General features: G+C 46.9%; 2 protein-coding genes across 2 annotated transcripts; one reads left to right on the top strand and one right to left on the bottom strand.

Annotated features, from left to right (window-relative positions):
* Window positions 1-275: 275 nt before the first annotated feature.
* CSUI_003052 (uncharacterized protein) lies at window positions 276-9,232 on the bottom strand. Its single transcript, XM_068063250.1, has 3 exons — window positions 7,005-9,232; window positions 4,226-6,371; window positions 276-3,825 (listed from the first exon to the last, which is right to left on the bottom strand). Exons 1-3 carry the CDS (start codon window positions 8,486-8,488, stop codon window positions 2,587-2,589), a joined length of 4,869 nt encoding a protein of 1,622 aa, XP_067924775.1. The 5' UTR covers window positions 8,489-9,232; the 3' UTR covers window positions 276-2,586.
* A 5,195-nt stretch (window positions 9,233-14,427) lies between these two features.
* Window positions 14,428-17,403, top strand: CSUI_003051 (zinc finger c2hc5-type protein; the record flags this gene model as incomplete). The annotated part of the gene is made up of 1 exon (XM_068063249.1): window positions 14,428-17,403. A coding segment is annotated over exon 1 (1,704 nt), but the record flags the coding sequence as incomplete, so codon positions are not given.
* Window positions 17,404-17,791: the final 388 nt, after the last annotated feature.

Below are 17,791 nucleotides of genomic sequence, written 5' to 3'. Positions count from 1 at the left end.
TCACTATCACCCTCGGCGACGCGTCTTTCTCTATGGAAGAAAAGACCAACAGGCAAACCAATTTGCCTGCCTCCACCCACTCAACTGGACTACCACCACAAAAGAACAAGCACCTCCATCTCTCTCTCTTGAACAACCCAATGTATACACTCATCACATGTCTATCAGCATAGACATCTGTATACATATATATTTGAAAAAAAAGACGTAGAGAGAGCTATATATATATGGAGATATATATACATATATCTATATGCACATATATATATATATATGCATAGATATATGAAAAGAAAGGTGCAACAGTTGTGCGTAGACAGAGACTACAGCGGGTGAGATCTTGTCTGCTGTGCGACGTCTTCATACAGAGCCACACTCTACTTCTTCTCTATCTATCAATCGAAATCTATCTACGCATCTCGCAATTACACATGTAGATGGACAGATAGAAGACAGATTGACACGGTAGTGATACCGATACTAATGCTAACGAAGGGTCTTAAGGCAAAGGAGGGAAAAAGAAAAGAACGACAAGGGCAACGAGAAGAAGAACACCAGCCGAGTAGCTCTTCTCTATTCGTTGCATGAGAGACAGAATAACCTCGGATTTCTCTTCTCAATAAGATACAGATCCATCCAGGTACCTCTCTCTCTCTCTTTTTAATTTGTCTATCTGTATGCCTTTTATTTATCTGTCTCCCTCCCTCGTCACCATCATACTCTTCTTCTGCTTCTTCTACCTTCCTCCTCCTTGTCTTATTCTTCTTCTTCTACCCAAACTACTGACTGCGCACCAGAAGAAGAAACGAGAAGACACAAAAAAGACATTTTTCTCTTCTTCTAACCAACAGCCCGCCCTACTCCCGCCACTCATGTTCTTCTTCTTACTGTAAAAACGATGATCTTTCTCTTCTTTTCTTTCTTTCTTTCTTCGTTGATCGATCGGCCCTACTCTTCCTTCTCTGCGTATAGACAGCATCATGAAACAGGCTCCCCAGTTTCTTTCTCCCGCTCTTCCTTTCCGACTACTAACTAGCCTTTCTCTTTCTTTCTTTCTCTTTTTCTCTTTCTTTCTTTCTTTATCGCCACAGAAGAAAAAAACCGCAAACAGAGAAAGAACGAAATGTCCACATCGTACACGTAAAGAAATTCCCCCCATTCACTGTAGTCTTCTTCTCATTCCTCTTCAACTACTTGAAGTTTCCTCGCTCCTTCTCCTCTTCTTTCTCCTCAGGTTCTTTCTCTTCTTGTTACGTGTCGTCTCCATCTCTCTCATCTTGCTGGAGGTGCATCACTACGAAAGATCTCGATGGATGTGGTGCTCATCATCCACAACAAGAAAACAGGCTAGCTAACTAGCTAGCTAGCTGACCAGTTAGCCCCAGATCCCCCCTCCCCCTTTCAGAGAGATAAATAGCTAGCTAGGTAGATATATCAAAAATACAGAGAGATCTATAAAGATAGATCGATAGACAGATGGATAGAGGGACATCCCATACATGCATCCTCCTCTCCACCTCTTCGGTGCTCTCTTCTCTTGTACGAACCCGAGAGGGACAGAGAGAAAGAACTACAAGTGAGAGGGATTGCATCAGTAAGAGAGAGAGAGAGAAAGAAAGAAAGAAGCATTGTCTTCTCGCTTCCGGTGTCACTACACCTCATCGCTGATATATATATAGACAACCAAGATATGAAGATGGAGAGAATGAAAAGGAGGGAGGTCACGTCATAGGAAAAAAAGGAAAAGGCCACTCTTTACTATATCAAAGAAACGAGACATGCATCTCTTCCTTTCATCTTCTCTTCCTCTTCTTCTCTTAAACTTTTTTTCTCCTTCTGGCTCTTGTACGACTTCCAAATACATATCCATAGATATGAAGAGATGCATAGACACTCCACGGACGATACATCCTATCTATACACGTACCTAGGTGTGCTTACACCATGAGAAATACGAAATAGTATCTACGGCATATGGATCTACCTCCACATATATAGAGAGAGAGAGACAGAGATGCAGAGAACGAGACGGACAACCTGGCAGATATATAGATACATACATCTGAAAGTAATGATATACATATTCATATGTAAAGAGAGCGGTAGGTAGATAGGTAGACAGGCATACTGGGAGCGAAAAGAGAACGAGGAAAAAAGAGGACGAAATGATCTCCGATAGAAGCAGGATCAACACCATGATCAGCAGCGCCACATCGATCTCTATCTCTCTCTCTGTCATCCATCTGTCTATGAATGATGCTCCCCGACGCCTCCCTCTATCTTAACTCTTCTTCCTTCTCTTGAGGTTCTTCTTCTTTTTCCGCTTATACAAAACACAAAAAAGCTGAAAAGAGAAGAAACCTGAATGAATGCATGAGAGAATCTCCCGTGTCTCTGTCTGTCTGTGAGCCTCTTCTTCCCATCAGTCCACTCGATACCCCCTTCTTCAGCATGTTCATCGTCTTCTTCTGCTCCCTTTCTTTCTTTCTTCTTTCTGCATGTTCATCATCTTCATTTACACCGTCTAAGTAGTAGTCGTCAGTGCGACAGTCTCCACCATGTCTCTTTTCATGAGCGTGGTGTCTGTCAGACAGGGGTTGTGGTCGACGGAGACGAGACGGGAGAAGAAGGAAGGTGGGTTACCGTAGATGTAGTCGTTGTGGTTTGTGAGGAGCGTGATAGCGATCGAAGAGGTGTAACGACAGTAAAAGAAGAAGATGATGGACTGTAAACGAGATCATATAATCCTGTTGCCATCCATTCTTCACGTCGCCAGTACGTTCTATGTAACCATACAAGAACCTGTTTCAGATCGAAATCTTGATAGAAATCTACATTCTCACAGAGCCCAAACTCAGCGGCTTCATCGTCATGTGCGTGACTAAAGCCCCCTTTATCCATGACATACTCCGGTGTTATGATGAAAGGCTTAAAGTTCACAAGACGACACTGACTGGCGACTTCTTCAGGAGGCCATCTAGGATCTGTACGGAGATAGTACCCTACGGATATCCCTTTCTTTGCTAGTTCACCTTTGCCGAGATTCTGATGGATCCCGCTCATTAAAGAAGAGGGGGGTGTGTCTTGGTTCGGGCGTCCTAGAGAGGGGCTCTCGTCGCCATCATTCTCATCTGTTTTCGGAGGCGCGGGAAGACTCGAGATCGAAAGAGAAGAAGAAGAACGTGCAGCACTTGTTAGAGCGACAACCGTCGATTCTAAGGCTGTCCTCACAGTGACAGCATTATGCAGTCTCCATAGCCATAGACGTGTACTGATCAGATTTCTTCTTTCTTCATCTAACTCCCAAACTTCATAGATATCAAACGTATCACCTGACAGCCATATATCTGGATTAAGATAGGCTAAAAAGCCTTCACGAGCTTTCATTTCCTCTTCATTCTTATTCGTCGTCTTGTGTTCTCTCGTCATCATCGTGGTGGCAATCTCACGCTCATCTACACCATCTCCCGCTGCTCCTTCGTCAGGCCTTTCTGTTCTCTCCTTCTCCTTCTCATCCTCTTCTTTTCCTCGCTTCTTCATTTTCTTTCCCCCCCCCTCTCGATCTATTGCATCGATATACGAATCAAAGGCGTCAAGCATCAAGGAATGCTTATACCTCATCGATAAAAGAATATTACGACTCACAATGGAAGGGAAGTGCAGCCCGTCCCGGCCATAAAAGCCTTTCTCGAAACACTCAAGAAAATGTGTACGGCATGCTAAACAGGTGAAAAATGAAAAGATCCAGTCGCGCACTCCTGAGACAACACGCTGTGATGGAAGAATTGACACCAACTCCAAATCTCGAATTTCCTTACGAAGTGCCTGAAAAAGAGAAACACAAACCCGCAGGAAAACCGAACAACGAAACATTCACCTAACAAAGACGGAGGGAAGACATCCAAACATACATCAAAAAAAAAAGTCGGAAGAAATAACTGACATCTCTTCACCAGGAGAGCGATAGAAACATGCACAGCACAGATGGTATGCTGAGTCATCATCTCAGGTGTACATACACCTGAAGTCCCGAGTCACCACCGCAGGTGTACATACACCTGAAACGCTGAGTCATCATCTCAGGTGAGCACACACCTCAAGTGAGGAGTTATCATCTCGGGTGTACATACACCTGAACTGCTGAGTCGTCAAGTGTACATACACCTGAACTACCGATAGATCACCAAGCGCTTTTTACGGCGTTCACGACGAATAGCTGACATACCTTGAGCTGATCCGCAGGAATCGAAGCAGCACGAGGATCATCCGATGTCTGTTCTAAAAGGACTTCAAGAATGTAGTCTCCTTCTTCCCTATCCCTCCACGGCAGCTTTCGAGAGGTCGAAGGCAAAGATCCCTTCTTCTGCTCTCCCTCCTCCTCCTCCTCCTGACTTTTTCGTCCTCTAGGCACTGGGCGGTGAGTAGAAGATGTATTAGATGTAGTCGTCGTCGTTGTACTACTCCTACTAGCACTACCACCAGCGACACTGTCATTTGGCAAGGCGAATGAGGAAGAAGATGAAGATAAAGATGGACCCTCTTCGCCTTTTTGTGAAGAGAGCAGTTGGAAATATCTATTGAAGAAGTAGATGGGAATACTATCATACGGTCCGATGAATCGAAGTGTCTCCTCTTCTTCCTCCTCCTCCTTCTGCGGTTGATTTAACTGGGATACGAGGGGAGACTCCTTTCGAGGTGCATAACGTAAGTTAGGATGCTGCCCCTGCCGATGATAGGGAGAAGAAGAGGATGATGCTGATGACGGGAAGTAAGAAGTACGTGAAGGAAACCCTCCTGCTCCTCCTCCTTCTGGCTTTTTACCTTTGGATCCAGTCCATCTCGAATTGAAATAGAATTCCCTATTCATTTCTTTCTTTCTTCTTTGTTTCTCGACCATCCGTCTCTCAAATGCTTCGACTTTACGTGAGAATTCAGCTTGGACGCCTTCACCTATGATATGAAAGAGTGTCCATACACCGCATAAGAGTGTCTTGCAATGAAGCATTTTGGGGAGTTGCAACTCCGGGTGATCTTTATCAATCTCTCCTGTAATCTCACCTCCAGCCAACTTCAGATCTTCAACAGCTTTAAGCCAGTCTTTCTTTCGTAGCCTTTTCTTTGAAATCTTCTGAAGATATTCTGTACATCGACGACTTCTTCTTCGTCTCTCCTTTTCGCCATCGCCATCTATCGTCAGTTCACCTCCATCTAACCCCTCACTCCCCCACCATAGTGGAGGAGCCATAGTATCTGGAGATAGTAGAGGTTCACGAGATGTTGCTCCTCCATTCAGTCGCATCCATGATAGTCTTAGACCCCGGGATAGACTCAAACTATCATCATCATTCCTCTCTCGTCCTTCTCTAGGAAGTTCAAATTGTTGTTCTTCTTCTCCTTCACCTCCTCCTAGGCGGCTCTCCATCATTTTTTTCTCTTGAACGCTTTTCATGGACTCCTCCTTCGTAGAAGCGAGGGGAGAAGGAGAAGAAGGCTCACCAACATTTCCGAAGGAGGTCGGCATCACAGGCGTTGTCGAATTCGTCCCGAGAAAGAGAGTAGAATAAGGATTCTCGAACTTCTCAGTGTCAAACCCCCCGCCATCCCCCTCTCCGGAATCGGAAGACGACGAGAATTGGCAGTCTCGTGCTATGCGAGAGCTTTCCGCCTCGAGCATCCCAGGAGGAAAAGGAACACCTAGAGATCCATTCTGATGTATATACAGGATCAGTTTCGTTAGCTCCTTCTTCACATTTCTCCCTGGTAAGACATAACGACATATCTCTAAGAAATGCAAAAGGGTCCTTTCCTTCTCTTCACTCAAATACACTTCGTCATCCTCTTTCTGGCTCCGACTCGCATCCGCATCTTCTTCATCTCCAACGTTCACATCTCCTTCTGTTGGAGAGGACGAAGAAGAAAAAGCGCCTATCGAGTTCTTCTTAGATGAGTTAGAAGGAGGAGACGCCGTCGGCGCTGCTGCCCCTACTGAGGGGGAGGTATGGTCATTTCCTGAGACAATCCAATGCTTTAGCATGAAGAGAAGAACAGCTAAAGCATCATGCAAACGGACATTCGCTGATGTCCCTGCAACGGAGCTTTCGATAGACAAAGCCCAACGACCGGTGCCGCTACACCACGGAGACGAAGAAGACTGCTGCTGCTGGCGCTGACCTTCTTCTTCTTCTTCGCCCCGTTCAGAAAGACGAGATGAAGAGGCATCCGAAGGCGATGGAAGACGTAGGTAACGATTCGAGGAAGAAGAAGAAGAGGAAGAAGGAGAGCTCCCTGAGGTAGGAGATGAAGAATTGAAGGTGCAAACAGATGAAAGCTCCTGGAGAACATGATAGACGGATGACTGAGTTCGACTGATCCTGTAGTAAGGGGACAAGAGAAAGAAGAGGAAAAAGAACATGAAGAAACAAGAATGGAAAAAGACAAGACACCCACACATGAAAAGAAAGGATACAATGCACATCTCCCTCTCCTTCTCCCTCTCTCTCTCATCGCTACTGGACAGGGACGGAATCTGAAATATTCGTGACTCGTCCTTGAGTTTATCTATCTACCTATCTATCTATCTTTGATCTACCTATCTCTCTTTATCTATCTATCTATCTTTGATCAGTCCATCTACCACCTATCTATCTACCTATCTATGGAGAGAATGGAGATTGAAGAGCCAATGGGAGTTGCACAGGGGGGGCAGGGTGAGAAAGGAGAAGGGAAGAGAATCTTCTGCATCCCGTCCTTTTCATGATTCATCGCATGCACAAGAATATCTCCCTCTATCAAATGTAAGCTCGTCCACCCACTCACCTATCTCTGCTCTATGAACTAGACAAACGACAGACACAGCAAAGAAACGATGAATAAGAAGAAGATATACAATAAATCGCTCTCTCCACTGGATCGACCCAAAAAGTGCGTCAAATAGATAGGCTAAAGATAGGTAGATAGAGAGATTAAAGATAGATAGATAGATATAGAGTAATATAGGTGCTTACTCATATTCATTCATATCAAGATGGAAGATGTTGAAGAGAGTTTCCGTAATGCCTTGCTCTTTCATTTTGCTTCTTGGTATAGCGGCTGTCCAGAAAGGGACAGAAACAAGCTCCCCTGTTCCTCCCCCTGTTTGGTCATCTTTACCCGCTTGAAAAGAAGAGGAGGAGGAAGAAGATTCATGAAGAAGGGAAGAAGATGGCTCGAGGTGAAGAGTATGATCACTACAACATCTTGGCATCATCAATTCGACAACGCGGCCTTGAATATCTTCTGTGCCGAGAGTTGAATCGTCGTTGATACCCCCCCCTGTGACTCTCCTTCCCCCTCCTGCGTTGTCACCCCCTTCTTCATTAGAGAGATCTTGACTCACAAGATGTAAGGGTGCAAGAATACGTACATCAGGAATATAAAGCACATTAAAGAAGGTCGCTAAAGGATAGACCGTTTCCTCGATATCGTATACACCCCCATTCCCCGAGGATGATTGATGAGGCGCCCCTACATCCACAGCCGCAAAATAGAACTGAAGACTCTGTTGTGAAGATGATGCTTCGTCATCCTCTTCTTCTCCGATGATCGTTCCTCCCTCTCCACCCCTCTTCCCCACTATCTCCTCCTTTGTTTCTTCTCGTCGCTCTTTCTCTTGTGTCTCCTCCTGATCTTCATGACCCGGTCTGCTACTGTCACTACTACTACTACTCGTACTACTACTACTCCTGCTGTGATGGGTTCCCCCAAGCGTCTTTCTTTTGCCGAAGCCTAGGAGATCCGCAAGAGCCGCATAGACCTCTTTGAAGCGAATGCAGTGCGGACAGTGATACGAGAAGAAGAGAAGCACTATCACATTATTCTTGCCTGAAGAAAGGAGTGGAGAAGCGAATTCCTTGAACGCTCTAGTGGACTCAAAGACCGTTACAGGGCTATTCCCGAATAAAGAGGGGGAAGAGGCATGCAGCGGAAGAGTAGGGAGGCGATGATGATAGGAACGGTGAAGACTCTCACCCTCCTTAAGATCGTTATCTCGGCTATTCCCTACGGATGCCTCATTCCCAGCATGATAAGATCCTTCTGCCGTGGCGCGGGCATGTAAATGACGTTCCTCTGGAGGATTTTTCTCGTCTGAAACCACTGAAGGACCCAGAGGAATGTAGGCGTTAACGGGAGAGGCAGTTAAGGCGTTGATGCTATCGACAACACTGGGCGATTTCGTAGTTGTCGATGACGAAGACGACGAAGAAAGAAACAAGGCCGTCTCGGGAAAGCCATAGATATACGGTCCTGGTAAAAGACGCTCAGGCAATCCATCCTCCCCGTAGACCGTTGTTGAAGAATCCGCGGAAACAAAGCTGATCGAATCAACCCTCTGCTCACTACCGAGAAAAGTTGGTGGGAAAAAGAACCGAAGGAAATTCCCTGGGAGAGAGAGGACGAAGAAGAAATAAGAGAGAAGAGCCCCTGGGGAAGTCCGTATCTTTCCCTCCATGGTGATGAACGAAACAGGAGAGAGTGTAACGCGATTCTACGTCAAGATGACATGAGACACACTGACCTCTTTTTCCAAATCCAAGACCGAGGACGCACTACACGCAGACAAAGGCCTGCCCTTCCAGGGATGCGCCGGAGCTGAGCTGCACTCCGAGAAGTTGAAGTGAATGACAGAAATGAACGTATAGAAATATTTCCAACAAACTCAGGAGAACAGATGACGAGAAACAACTACGTCTCCAATCATCTTCCCTCCGTCCATCTACTATTCTTCCGTCATCCTCGCCACCGCCTTCATCCTCGATGCTCGCTCGCTCCCCATGATCTAATCCCGTCCGTTCTCTTGGAAGAAGTAGTTACTCTTTTTGAAATGATCCTTTAGTTCGGAACTGTCTAGAGAGAAAAACTTTTCAACTTCCTGAAGAGGAGAAAAAAGAGAAAGCACCACACCCCGCGATGGTTTTCTTCTCTAGTCCGGAGAAACCGGAGAAGCGGAGATTGAAATGGAAGGGAGAATCATCATCATCATGAAGAACCTGTATGGACACTAGGGAAAAAGGAACGAAAGCGACGAAGCATGCCGACTATGAAAAAAGAAAGAAAAACGACACGAAAGAAAGCAAGGACAGCGGACAGCCCGCAATGAAAAATAGCTCTGGAATCCCAACGAATCCTGAAGAGAATGAATTCTCTGTAACAGAGACGTCTCTTAAGCATCCGTCAATGTAATTAGCATTTCCTTACTCAGGAAAATGAACAGCGTCCTATACATGGAGAAACCGTTGACGAAATGAGACGGGGGTACGCCGTCGTCCGCGCGTCGCCGCCAGGTGAGAAGCGGCGACCACACGTCCCTCTCGCCCGTGCAGGAGTCTGCGGGGAGAGACTATCTCGTCTCCGCCCCCCCGGTAGAAGATAGTGCATGTCAGTCAGCAAGGGACGACGCTAGAAAAAGTTATTTCTCTTGGGCAGAAAATGTGAGACCCGGGAGCAAAGGTGGAGAAGGCAGGAAGGAAGGTTTAGGATGGCAGCCGTCAGAGGGCAACTCCGTGTTCGTTAGCATCGCGGAGATCTCATGACCGCGTTCCTTGTTTCTTCTCGTTTCGTAGAGACTCGTAGAAGACAAGGTATGGTTGGGACAGGGGGACCCGACCGATAGACGGGAAGCCAGACAATCCCCATAATGTAGAATTCCCAAAACTTCTCTTCTCCTAGGCTGGTTCGTGAGACGTCAGGATCTCGCTAAGGACAATGGCGAGGAGAGTCTCCCAGCAGCGTCCTGGCGGGCCGTCCCGCCTGGAGTATTTGCTCCTTTCTTTTCTCCAGCTACTACTACTGCTAGTGCGGGCTCTCCACTGTGCGCTCTTCATAATAGGACAGCTCACATGTGCCGGATTCTTCCTCAATCACAGCGGACACTCCCTGTCATAATGGTAGAATCTTCGTCACTGAGCCGACCTTTCCGCTACATGATATCTCTCGTCTGGCTAGTAACGTGTGACACGACCGTGCGCCGGAGGCGATTCCGACTACAGCAGTCACTGTGCAAAAATGAACGGCCTCTCTCTCCGTGCCCACTACTGAATGGTCTTCTCCAAAACACCCTCCTCCAACTGAGTTTGTTTCCTCTCTAGCGCGTCAACTGATTCCTCATTTTTCTCACTGGTGAAAGTTTCTGTATCAAGGCACATAGGTGGTCGACTCTTGACATAAACCCTCACTCACTTGGTACTCCATGTGCGCACCGGTTCACATTCACGCGAAGCGACTCGGTTGCACTTGCGCTTTTTACGCTGCTTCGCTCGCAAACACGGACTACCTCCAGAGTAAACAAATCGCCGGTACGATTGCCTTTCACTTCACTTGCAGACTACGTGGCGACGCAAGTAGACTTCGATCGTTCGCGCCTCCGTCGTACTTTCGTGGCGCCCCTGCTGTGCTACCGATAGCGGTCACCCTATGTCTCTTTTCTTTATATCACTCTTTGGCAAGGAGAAAAAGACTCTACTCTCCTGTTAAAGACATGCCAAAAAAGGGGCGAGTTCCTCCACACTTCAGTTCTCCCAGAAACAGGCGAGGTCTTCCACATCGGGTAAGTGCGAAAACTAAACGTTCCGAGGGAAGCCTGAAAAAAGGGACTGTGGCGCAAAGGAACGATTGACAGCTTCCTTAAAGTGTGATAAGAAAGGGCAGCACTTAAAGTGTGATAGGAAAAGGCAACAGGATAGCCGGAAAGCGACGATCAATCCATTAGGCACGTGCCGGACACAAAAAACGAGACGTCTAACGGTGACTTTCACCTCGGCTCTTCTTTCTTTGTCATTATCTTTTCTGAGATGCCCTTGTTTCAGCACCTCTTAGTTTTGTCCCGCCGGGCGCCTCACCGGACAGTGCAACGAGGAGATGACAGCAGGCATCAGCAGGACAGTCGAAGCGCAACCGTAGGCTGCCGAGTAAGGACTGCTGAAAGAGGGGCATTTGAGAAGAGAGAATCACAAAGAAAGAAGGGGATAGGCAAAAAAAAAGGTAGATGGGCTTTTTGTGTCTCTGGCTCCGGCACAATTGATTGCTTGTCACTTTTCTGCTATTACTTTCTCTTTCCTCATCACTCTTCAAGGGGAATCGACACTCTTTCCCGGAAGGCGTCCTCCTGCCAGATCCAGGTGAGCACCTCGTTTGTCTTCTATGAATTCTACGGGTCAGGAAGTGTCTTCGCTCACCCTCTTCCACAGCAGACGGAGCCAAAAGGGACTAGCGATAGGGTCCCTGTGCTGTTCCGTCGTCATAGCGCAGCGATCAAAGAAACTGCGAGACTCTTGTACGGAGGAAGCATAGTCATAGCAATCACACTCGACTATCCGGAGATCTTGAGTTCAGCAGGTCTAAACACTCAGCCGGATGCCCCGCGCCGCCGACGTTCGTGGGCCAGGATGCGGGTAGATCGTAGCTGGCGTCTCGCGGCGATGCATATTCGGTACTCCTCTGAGCGTAGAACCGCTCTAGCTTCTCACTGATACTTGGGGGGTCCCAAGAACAGTGGGTCTCCGTCGTACACCGCTGAGAAGAAAGTAGCTTGAGGAGGAAGATACAGAGGGGGAATGAACGACCCGTGGAGGCGTTTTTGTCCATGGCGCCGTCCCACCTCGAGATGATTTTTCAGTTCTTTGCCCCTGAGAGGCCGGTCGCCTAACAGTTGCGCCACACCGAACGCATAGCCTGAGTTCATGCCTTGTGATCTACTATTGCACCAAGGTTTCGGGCGTGCCAGATTAAACAGTCTAAACGTGCACTTCTCAGAATACGTCCCGAAGTTACACGGGCCCTGATTGTAGTAGACATTCAGAGGGTTGAAATTATCAACACTAGCTTACGTGTAGTTGGCAACGCGACTGACGGCACACCCACTACCACAATAAGACGGCGTGTATCACCATCTAGCCACCAAAGCCAGCATAGTGACGAGAGTGCCCCGAGTATGACTCTTCCCCAGACTCCTGTCAGAGAGCTAGACCGGACTCGCTATGCGAAACTATTCTGCGTGTTCGGGAGCCTCCTGACTAAGGAAACTGTTCTGATGTTGAACTTGCTCGCTGCCACGTGGAGGGCACTCACTGTACGGGAGCTGACTTCAGCTCGCCTACCGATTCATGAGAGAAACGACTTTTCGTCTACACGAGGAAACGCTAGCTTCCGGTGGTAAGTATCGAGTCAAGCCACGTGTTCCCTCATTTCACGATGAAGCTAGCCAGCGGGGATCAGAACCTTAGCTTTACCTAAGTAAGGCTTTATGTGACCAAACAATCCGTTCTTGATTTTTCCACCTAGTCCGCAACTTCACAAGGTGTCCCGCGGGAAGGCTCCTTACCACAAGCCTGTAATAGAAACTATACAATACCATTGTCACCAGGGAAATAAAAGACACTGGTATGGGGTCTAGTCTTCCCGGCAGAGTCTGTGCCTGATTAGGCAGGGCCGCCTGCCAACTTGGAGTGATAGTTGAGAAGAGGCTCGTTCCTCGGGAGGAACCTGTCGAATACCACAGGACGGACGGACGACATGTGGCAAGAAACCACTTCACACCCGTGGTGGACTTGAAAGAAGGAACAAACTGAGAAGACCTGCTCGAACTACTGGTTCTCGCCCGACCAAGCGGCTTTTGGCAACGTGTGTTACAGTAAACCGGCAAGGCGCTAGGTACTACACTGCTCTACGCGGACAGACCTTGATACGCACGCCGTTCTGTCGCTCGTTGGCGGGTGGCAGGGGGTACCTCGTGAACTTATCAAGAGACAACCCGCTCGCGCGAGACGGAGTACTCGAGAACAGTGAGCCGACGTGAGAGGTGCACGGAAACAAGCTCAATCCGCACAGGTCGGCCACTTTTCGTTGGACGGACATCTATGCACTGCTTTGGCGATCCTCCAAATGCGCGATGTTGCGAGGATCGCCTGAGGAGAGGGGAGCAAACTGCGGAGGTGTCAACTCATTAGTAGACTAAGATACTGCCATCTCCTCCCGCGCCCGCTGTTTTGGCCGTGTGGAAGGAAGGAGAAGCTCCCTAGGTGCAACCGTCCAATGCGGCCAGGTAGGCAGCAGTGCTCCGGAGTTATTCATGTGATCCGATGAGCCGAGTCGAGATCCATTCGTGCACTGGCTTTGTCCACCGTGGCAGGACAAGGTAGTGACGTGAATCCGTAATAGGGGGAGGGAAAAATGCGGAGTTTCTCTCACACGCTAGTTTGTCGCTGTGAAGGTGATTCAAAAGACGTACACTTTGTTGAGATTGTTTTCGGAATGACAAGGTAACCAGACTATCTGTACGTAGTTTGACACCCTTTTTCATCAGTGTTTGGTGGCGACTCTAGTATAGCCGGGGGCGTAGAAGAGTGTCGGGTGCTGTCTCGTCCTAACTGAGTAATGGCTGGCGTTCTACATACCATCGTCATCTCCTCTGAGAGATCGCGCCACAGCATTCCTTACTGGTGTGGTTATTGCCGTTGGTACTGGGCCTCATAGTCCTCTATCTTCTTATTACATCGCTAAAAAAGAAGCAAGAAGAGGAACGAAAGAATCATAACTTCGCTAGGAGAAGGACAGAAGCACAGTCTTTTGCCAAGAGATTCTTGCAAGGAAGGAGTTTCTTCCTTATATTATTATAGTATATGGGTGACACTCAACGTGAATAGCAGCCACAGAGTTGATCTTTCTGTGTGCTTCCTCACAGCAATGCTCTGTTTGCTTTTCTTGCCTTAAGGAGACAGACACAGACAGACGCTTTAGAGATGATTTATCTCCCTGTATCCGTCCCCCCTGTTCATCACGAGAAGGTTGCTTGTTTCTTCTATTAGAGAAATGGTACTACGACCAGACATATGTTTCTGTTTCTTGAAGAGGAAAAAAAGAGAAAGACAGAGGGGATGGGATAGAAAAGATCGAGAAAAGAGAGAATGCCTCTCTTCCACTTCAAGACATTTAATTAGTCCGAGACAGATCGAGACAGCTGAGTCTTGTGAGTGCCAAGAGCGAAATGTTTGCTGCCTTCTCTTGGGAATGAATCCTATCAATGATTACTTTCTTTCCACCCCGGGCTCTCGAGTCCTTTAGAAGGCAAAATTGTGAAGACAGCGGAGAGCATGAGGCTTCTTTTGTTGGATCTGACAGAAGAAGAAAAAAGAAAGAGAAGACAAGGAAGATGCCAGGAGAAAGAACCTAAGAAGAGCATCATTACTCATCTTTTCTTGATGGATGAAACAAACACCAAAGTAAAGTTGAGGAAACAGAGACAGAGAAAGAAGGAGAGATGGTCGAGTATGATAAAACAGAAGGGGTCGTGAGAATAAATAATAGAGAGGGGGTGAGAAGAGCGAAAGATAAGAAAGGGAGAGAGAAAAGTATCAAACGTCGATACTGTTTGAGTTATTCTCTTGTCTTTCTATTATCTCTTAATATATTCTAGACCTCTTTTCTTTTCTTTCCCCGACTTCCTCTCTTTCCTTTTCCTCATTTCCAACTATCTTTCTCACAATTGCTCTCTCTTGGTTTCCTCTAAACCCTTCTCGTTGCCTCCGTGACTCTCTCTCTCTCTCCCTCTCGATCTTCCTTTTTTTCCTTCCTCTTTCTTCTCTTTCTTTTTCCTTCTCCTTTCTTTTTGGAGCTGTTCCCGTGTGTCTATCTCTTTACGCAGGAAGAAAAGTCATTTCTTTTCTCCTAAAGAGAAAGAAAGACCGAGAAAGAGGGAGAGAGATTCTCCCTTATCTCTCTCGAATGCTTTTCTTCCTTCCCATCTGTCCTTCCTGCCCTCTCTCTTTCTTTCTCTCGTCATTCTTCTTCCTTCTCTTTTCTCTTCGTTCTCTTTGTCGTTCTTCTTCTCCAACATTAGCAACACTCTCGATAGAAAGAAAGACAAGAAGACGGGAGAGAGAGAAGAGAGAGTGTTCGTTCTCCGTTCAAGCCGACAAACGAGCAAAGAAGAAGAGAGAGAAACCAATGGAAAGGTATGATGCGCTTGCCTCCGTAGAGAGTCTTAAGCGCTTCTCTTCTTAGAGATCGAGTAACCCACCGCTTCAAACAAAGAAAGGATACACATTCAGACAAGTTCGACATGCCATGGGGTGTGTATGATCAAGGGATTGATACATCTCGATCAAATAGTCAGGGTAAAGACTTCTGAGAGTCCCCCATCTACGTCTGTTTACCTAGATATCTGTAGAAGAGAGAAGAAGAGAAAGTCTCTGTTATGACTATTCGCACGTTGCTAGGCCTGTCTCTACTATTCGTTTCTCTTTAGACGAATCTCTCTTTATCGGGACAGGGTCACGAGCTCTCTGCACGGGGGACATGAGGTGTATATACACCTCACGGGGAACCGCATTCGGTGGATAGAGATGAACCTCGGTATAGTATCATTCCGTTAAGACAATTCCAAAATACAAAGGAAAAAGATTCTAGAGAGTTGCTTCTCTCTTTGTTTTATTCCTCTTCGTCTTCACGCTTTCTCCTTCTCCCTCCTCCCATTGCAATTCATCCTTTTTTCTCTCTTTCTTTCTTATTTATCTTCTCTTCTTCCCTCTCTGAGAAGAAGGTAAAGAGACTTTCTCATGATGATTCCTCTCCTCTTTCTTTCTTCCTAGAAGAAGAGCGAGAACTTTCTTCTTCTTCTACTTCCTCTTCTCTTGCCTTTTTCTCTTCTCTTCTCTACATCCGTCCCTCATGGAGCCTTACCATCTTCACTCCTTGTCAAATTCCTCTTCTTCTTCGTTTTCCCTACCGTCCGATCTGCGATCCTGGGCATGCAATGAGTTGAGAGTTTTATGTGGGGATTCTGAAGATCTCGATGCCTCTCTCATTGACGAATTTCTTTCCTTTATCTCTCTCTCTCCTTCTTCTCTTGCTCCTTCCAGTACACACCTCGCAGAAAGCAGGCAGCATGCAGCGGAAGGAAGGACCCGTCAGAGCGAAAGAGAAGATGACGATGGAGAAGAAGAAGAACAAGAGGAAGAAGAAGAGAGAAAGAGAGAAGAGGAAGTAAAGGACCTAGCTTCTTTTATCGAGTGTCTTGTAGCGCCTTTGCGGCATGACTTTTCTCCTCACGTTCAAGCTGAGATTTCATCCTTTTCTTCTCTTTTCTCTTCTCGACTAAGATCTGCTTATCAGGCTCATCTGTCTTCCCGAGAATCGCCACGCAAACCACTTCTCGCTTCTTCTTCTTCCTCTTCTTCTTCTTCACCCCCTCGGTCTCCTCCTTCTCCTCACGTCAGTGGCGCTGAGAAGAACGATAAGCGATCTATCTCTCTTGATCGGAGGGAACTCGCAGTCAATCAGGAAGAAGAAGAAGATTTGAAAGAAGGAGAAGTTTCTTCTTCTTCTTCTCCTCTTCGTGTGACCGTCACTTCTCCAAAAGAACAGGAGTCGGCAGGAGAGATGCATACAAAGAAAAAGAAGAACAACGCCCCCAGCGACGATGGAGAAAGAGGGAGAGAGCAGAAGGGAGATGTTAGAGAAGAGAGAGAAGAAGAGTCTATTTTTGAGAAAGTAGTTGAAAGGAATGAGAGAAGATCGCCAGAGTCTTTAGGAGAAAAGAGAAAGGACAAGAAAGGGAGAGATGATGAGAGAAAAGAAGAGGAGAGAAACATGAGAGTTTCTTCCGACAGCAAAGAGGGAGTGAGAGATGTTCATCAACCATCAGCTGTATATACACCTCAAGTACATAAGAAGCCTAGTTCGAGTGTCTACCATTATTCTTCTCCTCGTAACTCTCCCAATCCTTCTTCTCGAGATCCCTTCCTCTCTCCCTCTGCGGATTCTTCTTCTTCTTGTTCCTCCTCTCATCTTCCGGAGAAAGAAGAGCCATCTTCTCCCTCTTCTTCTTTCGCCTTCCCCCACACTGCAGCTCAGAATGACTATCTTCACGGGTATCATACACCTCTAGAAGAAAAGAGAGAAGAGAGTCCCCTTTCTGGACCAGAAGCCGAGACCCTCGTCGTGAAGAAGAAAAAGAAGAGAAGACCTGCCGTCACTCTCGATTCTTTCGGCATATCCAACATCCCCTATCATACTCCTCAGACCTCTTCTTCAAGAAACCGAGACACTTCCAGTCAAGATGATCTTCCAGCTTCTTCTTCTTCTTCCTCAGCCATAACGGCAACAAGAAGGAAGAAACAAGCAAAGAAATTCTCCATCTATTCTCTTGAAGGGGATGTCTATCGGCGCAAACGCTCTCATCGTGAGAATAGCCAATCTTCTTCTTCTTCTTTGGGAGTTCGATGTATTTGTCTGTGTATGGGTACCGAGCATGGTGTGTATGGCAGTTGCTTGTATTGCGGAAAGGTGGCGTGTGAGATGGAGGGAGGAAGGGACTGTCTCTTCTGTGGGAATGCTATCAAAGTCTATTCTTCCCAGTTTCAAAAGGGAGCAAAGAAGAAGAAGAAACACTCCCTCGAAGAAGAAGAATGGGGGGGGAGAAGAGAAAGACTGGGAGGAAAAAGACAAGTCATGAAGAGAAGGGAGGGAGGGGGAGATCAGCAGAGAAGACTGAGAAAGGGAAGATCAGAAGAAGAAGAAGGGGAAGAACACGAAGGAGAAGAAGAAGCTGACGATGGCGAGGATGAGGGATGGCTTGAAGAAGATCGCATGGATGTGTGCGATAGAGAAGAGAGAGAAAGAGTTAGACAGAAGAGACTTGCTGCGTTAGCAAAAGGTGAGTGAACTATTGAGAGAAGACAGAGAAGAATAGAGGATAAAAAGCAACAGGGCGAGTGATAGAGAGGGAAGATCTTGGAGAAAGGAGAGGGATAGGACAAAG

The sequence above is a fragment of the Cystoisospora suis genome (assembly GCF_002600585.1).
Source record: "Cystoisospora suis strain Wien I chromosome Unknown contig_1315, whole genome shotgun sequence".
Taxonomy (NCBI): Eukaryota; Apicomplexa; class Conoidasida; order Eucoccidiorida; family Sarcocystidae; genus Cystoisospora; species Cystoisospora suis.
Note: the sequence above shows the minus strand (reverse complement) of the source record. Positions and strands in the feature narration are given on the sequence as shown.